Consider the following 9,144-nt stretch of genomic DNA (forward strand, 5'->3'; position numbering starts at 1 on the left):
TGAACAGCTAGGTGAGAAGACGCAAACTGCAACGAATCCCGACTCACGTGTTACCATCTAACCAGACTAAGTGTCGCCACAACGGTCACTCTCTCTTTTACGTATATATCTCGTCTCTGTTGACTTTACTTTTTTTTGGCTCAAATTTCTTAGTGTCTTCATCGATTCTCCCAGAAATAACGAACCCTGCGGGAACTGTCTTTAGGATGGGCCACAAAGGGGCCCATTAGAGGGGTGTGAGCTGGGCTGATAGGGTAGAATAGGCTCCTCTTTTTGGGGTCCTGTTGCAAAACCAGAGCCACCAGCCTACGACCCCCGTTGGGAGGGTACGGTACTGGTCTTAGGGCAACGAGGAACTAGGTAGGGTAGTAAGTTTTCACTGCTAGTTTATTAATATAAATACGAGCGAGAGAGAAGTAACTCATGAAGGGAAAATATCACAGGAGGCCACGGAAAGAAGAAGGCATCAACGTGACTATACAAGGCCTGACCAACAAACGGCATACTGTACAGGCAGCAACCATAGCCAAAAATGTTGATGTCTTCATTCTACAAGAAACTCTCAGGTCGAAAGATAAACAAATCGGCCTACCTGGATATCAACAATACTCTGTAGCAAAACGACAATGGCAGCATGATTTTCGTCAGGGCGCCCATTCCCACCTCAGTAGTAGAACCTGTTCACTGTGGAGATGGAGTGGAGGCGCAAGCTGATCGGCAACATCTGAAAAATTTTAATATTGTAGTATATAACCGGCTAGACGCTGGTGACCTACTGTCTCTAACAACACAGGAACTTGTGCTCATTGCAGAGGACTTCAATGCCCACCATCCGACGTTCAATTCGACTTCAAGAACGAACCAGGATGGTGAACACCTAGTGGAACTGCTGACATGTGTTACAGAAATCACTCTCCTTGATACTGGGGAACAAACACACATACTGGAAGTCAGACTGAACCTCACATTCATCTCCACTGAGCTCGTTCCAATAGCCCACTTTGAGATAGACGCTGAACTAACCAGCGACCACTTCGCAACGGCAACAACTTTGAGAGTGGAGCTACTCCCTCCTCCGCCAGTTTCGCCACCCAGGTGCAATACGAAGAAAGCCAATAGGAAAGTATTTCAAGATAAACTACAAAAATGGTAGTTGAACTGTGAACCATCAGAAGACATTGACCAACAAAACTAGAACCTCACTGATGCCATACACGACGCAGCAGATAAAGCAACTAAACAAACAAATCCTACAAAGAGACTACTGGTTTTACACTGGCGAGGTCAGGGAACAGAATCATAGGATCAACAAATTCAGAAGACATCTCCGACAGTACCCTTCCCTTGAAGGAGCGAGACTATTGAGAGCTGTGGTCCAACAACCTCGTCAAATTAATCAGAAAATTAAGGACGTCAAATGATCGAGTGGTGTGCAACCTTTAATACATACATCAACTTGAATGAACTCTGGAGAAAAAAACTCAGGACATCAACAGGAAGACCGCCCAGAGCACCAGCTCACACCCCAGCCACTTCAGAAAACAAATCTTTTGGCAGAGCACTTTGCAGAGCGCTAGTCGTCAGCTCACTACCTCCTGAAGTAAGAATTCATCTACAGCAAGTACAACTGGAGAGAAAAGAATTCAAACAAGCTCTTGAAGAAACTGATACCACAGACTGTCTATTTACCACAAAGGAAATCAGAAGGGCCAAGCACCAACCAAAGACACCACCCTTGGCAGTGATGGTATGGCTTATTCATTGCTCAGCAACGCAGGACCTGCTGGTGAGCAGGCAGACTCCCGAGAGCTTGAAAAAGGGCAAACATCGTTCTCATTCCAAACCCACTGATCCCCCGATTTTAAGATCAATATCACTCACAGCATGCATTGGCAAAATAAACAAAAGGATGGTTCTTACACGACTCCTCCTGAAAAATTGACCACTTCACCACAACATCTTTGACTTCACCAAAGGTGTCAGCACTGCATACAGTTTGGCCACTCTTCTGGGATCGATTGGTCAAAATAATGCAATTTTAGTCTTCCTTGACCTAGAAAAGGCATTTGAGTTGGCGAATGCACAGGCCATTGTAACCATTCTGGGTCTGAAAGACGTCAATGGATGCTTACTTGCTTAGATTGCTGACTATCTCCAAAATATATCAGCAAGAGTTACTTGTCTAAGACAACTTTCAGAATTCCAAAGACTGGAAAATGGCACCCCTCAAGGAGGAGTTCTTAGTCCAACTCACTTCAACATCCATCAAGGAAAACTTATGTTGGCTCCCCTTTCAAGAAGGTACCAGACTGCTATGCTTTGCTATGCTGATGACTTAGCACTCGTGGTAAAAGGCAAAAATCATATCACCAAAGCCCAAAGGGCACTAAGCCTCATCAATAAAGAATGTATGAGTCTCGGGCTTAAGATGTCAATTCTATAATCGAAAGCCATGAAGATTGGATCAATGATCCGGTGACACACCTGTGAATACAAGGTACTGCCCTACAAATACTTGGGCATCTGGATTTGATAAAGAGATACACTATCTAAGAGAACGATTGGGTAAGAGAGTCCACATGATTGGAGCTATGAATCGACCCAAGGTTAGTGCGTGCCATGTAGTCCTGAGAACGCTGTATATACACACACCATTTGATCATAAACAGATTACGCAGCACCGGCTCTTAACACACTGTCTGATTGCGAATGGAAGAAATTAGAGGATGCTCAGAACAACACTGTGAGAATCATTGTCAAGGCACCAATATGGACAATAATTACAAGAACTGAAAACCTGCACATTTTTATTATATTTCATTTATTCATCTTTTTTTTTATTTTTTTTTGTACAAGGAATAGCCCACCCGGGCGCAGGTCACTGACCCACATCAGGGCCTATGGGGCGAAAATATAATAATAATAATGTAGGAGAGTGCCCAATAAATAAAAAAAAAAAAATAATAATAATAATAATAACTATTATTATAATATTAATTAATAACAAATAATAACAAAATAATAAAATTTAAAATAAAATAATAAAAATAATAATAATAGCCATAAATAAATACAAAAACGAAAAAATAAATCAGGAATGAGAAACGATATGCATTATGTATGTTGTGTTCTCAAAGTAAGAGCAACAATTGAAACCCTGTAATTGTGCGTAAATGAGGCAGAAAGTCAGATCAGCAACCTGGGACTTGGTCACAATTTTTTTGATATCATATGGCAGCAGGGTCCACCATTAGAGAACACATTACGCTTCCATGGAAAATTTACATCAATAATGAACTCCTAAGAGCCCTCAGCCTTGACAGAGATGTCTTTGATAAGAACACATGGCTACTGTGTGCAGCTGACATTGTGAATCGACTGAGACTGAAATAACAATCCTTAGTGAACGCCCTGACACAGTTAGTCCAGACTACAGTACTCCAGCACTGTAGGAGTCACCCCCCAGCAGTCTTCAATATTATAAAAGCTGGGACAAGAAAGGCCGACTGAAACCCACACGAGCTCCGACAGGTAGCAGAAAGAAACATGAAAACTGTAACAACGCACAATAGTACACTGTATCACACAGACGGTTCCGTAGAACCCAACAATACGAAGTCAGGAGCAGCATTCATCATAGAAGGGGGTGACACGGTCCTTTCGGGAACTTCAAATGGCTGCTCCACTTTACAAGTAGAGCTAGCTGCCATACATGGAGTCCTACGACACGTTTCCATAAACAGTCAACAATACGTTCCAATACACACTGACTCTCGATGTGCTATTGAAGCACTACAGTGTAGAGAACCCAGCACTGGAGTTAGATGTAGGATAGATGATTAGTGGGTCCCATATTTTTGACATGATTTAACTTGACTAGTCACGTCGCCCTTTCTCTTAAGCTTCTTTGCGTGTGTGGTGGTGTTGGCGTGCGGATTAGGGGGCCCGGACAAAAGCCCCCTAGGACAAAAGCCCCCTAGGACAAAGCCCCCTAGGACAAAAGCCCCCTAGGACAAAATCCCCGAGGACAAAACCCCCTAGGACAAAAGCTCCTCAGTAAAAGTGCAAAATAGGACAGAAGTCCCCTGTTTTCATGTTAAAGAGAGTCATTAGAAATATTACAATTATATGGATTTAAATATTAAATTATTACAATTTAAATAATTAGAATATTATAACTCTTTCAATTTTGATATAGAACATTATTAAATAAATAGAAAAGAAAAAAGACGACATATGTTCCTTCATAATCATTCTGTATTTACTGAGGTGACCCTTGGGCCCAGTGAGGTCACTGAATGTCAGGGGAGTAATTACCCAAGTAGACAAACCATACGTCATTACAGATTTAATAAACATTCCTTGCATACTTTTTTATAACTATAACAGAATTCCCGAAGTTTGGGTTACGTTAGGTTAGGTTGGGTTAGGTTAGGTTTGGTTGGGTTAGAGAAGTGTTCATAAACTGTAAAAAAATTAAATAATTATTTTAAAAATTCCTATTATTTCTCCTGGGGGTCTTTTGTCCTACACTCGCGGATTAGTGGATGTCATGTTTATGATATGACCTCATGTTAAGTAAGGTCACCCTGTGTACTTAAGCCTCTCTCTGTCCATGAAATTCAGTTGCCTCTGAAGATGTCTTCAATAAAGACGAAAGCTAAGGTACTCCATTGTTTCTCTTTTCCCTGTGTGATTTTATCAAAATATATATATTTATATATCCTGGCGGGTTGAGGTGTTGATTATATATATATATATATATATATATATATATATATATATATATATATATATATATATATATATATATATATATATATATATATATATATATATATATATATATATATATATATATATATGTATATAATCAACACCTCAACCCGCCAGGATTCGAACCCGACCCACAAGCCTATGACTGTGACCGGGAAGCCTTAACCGCTGGACCAAAAGGATACTAAAAGCAGTACTAGACATATTTCACACAAAGCCTGTTCAAGAGCTTATGGCGTCTGAACCTCTAATGGGGATCTGGGTAGACTTTTAACTATATTCTAAATCCCAACTCGTAACATATAAAATATATATATATATATATATATATATATATATATATATATATATATATATATATATATATATATATATATATATTTATATGTATATATATATATATATATATATATATATATATATATATATATATATATATATATATATATATATATATATATATATATATATATATATATATATATATATATATATATATATATATATATATATATATATATATATATATATATATATATATATATATATATATATATACATATATATATATATATATATATATATATATATATATATATATATATATATATATATATATATATATATATATATATATATATATACATATATATATATATATATATATATATATATATATATATATATATATATATATATATATATATATATATATATATATATAAATATATATATATATATATATATATATATATATATATATATATATATATATGAGTTGGGGATTTAGAAATAGTTAAAAGTCTACAGATCTAACAACAACAACAATAAAAAAACAAAGACAATCTGATAAAAAGGGCAGGGATGAGAGTTTTGTTGTGTATAATAAAACACTATAAATTCCTTAACAAAATATTCAGCTTTCTATAATTTACCTTAACCATACTTAACCTAAACATTAACAGTATATACATATTTATACAACATACAACAATTTTGGAAGCAAGTGGACACGGGAGGCAATATAAAATAACAAATACTTAAGTGCGGAGCTGAGATGGCTGACGAGTAAAGTATTGGTAGAAGACGGTAGGTAGTCACTGCGCCGTAGGTTTCCCGGATAGGTGATCCTGTGGTCACTTCCCAGAGAACTGAACTTTTATCGAACTGGGGCTGATGAGGAAGAATTGGAGGAGGTGACGCAACAACCAGGATATGGAAGAGAAACCCCGAGAGTGAAGTAACTGGACTAGTCATATTCGGGTTTCGTCCCTAGAAGGCGTTGCTCGTGGTGCTGGGTAGGTAGATCATGACAATAGATGGCGTGGTTCGTAATTGCTGGGTAGGTAGATCAAGACAATTGATGGCGTGGTTCGCAACAATATATATATATATATATATATATATATATATATATATATATATATATATATATATATATATATATATATATATATATATATATATATATATATATATATATATATATATATATATATATATATATATATTATGAGAATCGCTCTCATCTGCTAGGCAGCAGTAGGAAGCCACCCTCCGGGAGGCTCCACATTGTCTCACTGTTCTGTCCCCAAAACCTCTTCCATCAATAGTTCAGTAACGGTGTATGTAAGTTCAACATGTTTCACTACAACGGTACAGCAAAGTATATTTTTTTAGCATTAAACTGTTATTATTTTATTGTCTAATCATCACTACATATAACACCACCTATCATCACTACATGAAACATCATCCATCATCACTATATATAACACCATCCATCATCACTACATATAACAATATCATCATCACTACATATAACACCATCCATCATCACTACAGATTGGGAAACTAGTTTCCCTGATTCTTGTGTGGACACACACAGTAGGACGCCACCCTACGGGGCTCACATTGTCTCACTGTAGTACATTAGGGTGACCTCATTTTTGGTATTGCCATTAGCAGCAAGTCTGTACAGATTTTTGCCAGTTCCTCTGGAGCATCAACATAGAACTGTCCATGAGAGAAGCAAGGAAACACTTGCTATCCATGCCAAATTTGGCCGGGCGGCTTATTCGCTGGGCCATGGTAGGGCCACACCCTCGAAGCTCCACTTTGTCTCACTGTTCAGTCCTCAAAACTTCTTCTTCCCTTAGTAGTTCATTAACGGCGTATATAAGTTCCACCATGTTTTCACGACAACGGTACAGTATAGTATATATTTTTAGCATTAAACTGTTTTTATTATATTGTTTAATCATCATTACATATAACACCATCCATCATCACTACATATAACAACATCCATCATCACTACATATAACATCATCCATCATCACTACATATAACACTATCCATCATCACTACATATAACACCATCCATCATCACTACATTTCACAACACCCATCATCACTACATATAACATCATCCATCATCACTACATATAACACCACCCATCATCACTACATATATCATCATCCATCATATACTCGACCAGGGACTTTGTTATGCTCGATCAGGTGACTTTGTTATACTCGGTGAGGGACTTTGGTATACATGATCAGGGGAGTTTGTAATACTCGATCAGGGTACTGCTATACTCGATCAGGGGCCTTTGATATACCCGATTTGAGGGGACTTTTTATACTCGATCAAGAACTTTGTTATACTCGATGAGGGGACTTTGTTATACTCGACAAGGGGGCTTTGATATACTCGATTAGGGGACTTTTTATATTTGATCAGGGGTGTTTGTTATACTCGATCATTGGGGCTTTGTTATACTCGATAGGGGCTTTGTTATACTTGTATAGATATGTACATACCAAGATATGTGAACACGCCTGACGCCAGGACTCTTGTTACCATTCATTGTACCATTTATTCACATGTCCGTATTACTACATATTATTATAGCATGTCTGATGTCTATGCTTATGTCTAATGCCTATGTTCATTTACTATGTCCCGATGTACTATGTCTGTACCGCTAGTCAGTAATTAGAGACCCCATTTTGTCCTAGGTAACCAGCAACTCTCCTTGCCTAGCTAGCTAATTTCCCTCAGATCAGCTCCGGCCTACACGGTCCGGGGTCCTAGTAATCGCTCCTGTATCGGTTGGCTATCACGCCCAAGTCTTGTACACTTATTGAATATATCTACTGCTCGTGCCCTGGAGTTTCAAGAACCTTGTCTGGGATTACATCCCACCACATGGCGCAGTTTGAGTAGCTCCAACACGACAGTTTACAAGCCTCAAGAGCCGGCCCCGTCTGTTTCCCGGCCTCGTGTTTCCCGCCAGAAGATATACTCCACAGTGCCCTGGTTTAAAGTGCTTTGTGACCTTGTGAAGTGCCCTAAGTGAAGTGCAGTGCCTTTCATGTCTCTTTGCTATGTTTCTGCGGCCTACAGGTAGCAGACACGCCTCCAGCCCAGTTTCCAAGACAGCACTTCCGGCATACATCCTCCATCCACGCAGGCCTGCAAGCCACTGATTTGACTCCCTCCCTCCACTGAGTCATCACCAGCATCTCGCCCGGGCGCGCGGAGAATACACCGCCGCCAGCCGCCTCCTCTCACTTCACAAATATTACGTACTTTTTACTTGCCAGCCAGTTCTTGCACTTAGCAAATCCATTGGCGAAAATATAGCATTCCTCACCATTTTCTTGTCTTCCATCGCAACAATACCAAACACGATGTCTGACCACGACGATTTGCTGGGAAATTTATATGAGGATTGAGGAAGACGACGCCTCTACACGCCGGGCGCGCTAAATCAAAGGATGGGAGCCAGGATATACGTCGGTTAATCCACTAAGTTTTCAAGAGAAGAAGCCCAAAGACGTCAATTAGAGGAGGAAAACGACGTCAAGAGGAATTGTCAAGACATAGAGGAATCAGCTTACCGTCTTCAACTTCAACAACAACACCGCTGATAACCGCAAATTCCTGGACCTATTGGAATTGCCAACGAGGACGACTTCACCAGCTGCCACAACCAATTCGCCAGCTTCAGCCTCTTCATCTATCCTTCAGACAACGCCTCCTCACACGTCACCTCATCTCCCCTAGGTATGCCTCAGTGTCTTCTCACCACCTGTTCCAGTCTCAACTCGTCGACCTCTGTGCCTCCTCCACCGCCTGCCGTCTCGAGTACACCCCGCACAGCTCGATCAGGGGACTTTGTTATACTCGACCTTTGTTATGCTCGACCAGGGGCCTTTGTTATGCTCGATCCGGGGTTTTGTTATAATCGATCAGGGGACTTTGTTATACTCGACCAGGAACTTTGTTTACTCTCGATCAGGGACTTTGTTATTCTCGACCAGGGACTTTGTTATACTCGACCCGGGGTGCCTTTT

General features: G+C 39.3%; 1 protein-coding gene across 1 annotated transcript in view; it reads left to right on the forward strand.

Moving 5' to 3' along the window:
* Nucleotides 1–634: 634 nt before the first annotated feature.
* Nucleotides 635–9,144, forward strand: part of LOC121873944 — an 18,908-nt gene continuing 10,398 nt past the window's right edge. Inside the window, exon 1 of the mRNA XM_042377822.1 lies at nucleotides 635–869. Within this exon, the coding sequence (XP_042233756.1) occupies nucleotides 635–869 (235 nt within the window). The remainder of the gene's footprint in view (nucleotides 870–9,144) is intronic.

Source organism: Homarus americanus, unplaced genomic scaffold, assembly GCF_018991925.1.
Source record: "Homarus americanus isolate GMGI-L3 unplaced genomic scaffold, GMGI_Hamer_2.0 scaffold25827, whole genome shotgun sequence".
Lineage (NCBI taxonomy): Eukaryota > Metazoa > Arthropoda > Malacostraca > Decapoda > Nephropidae > Homarus > Homarus americanus.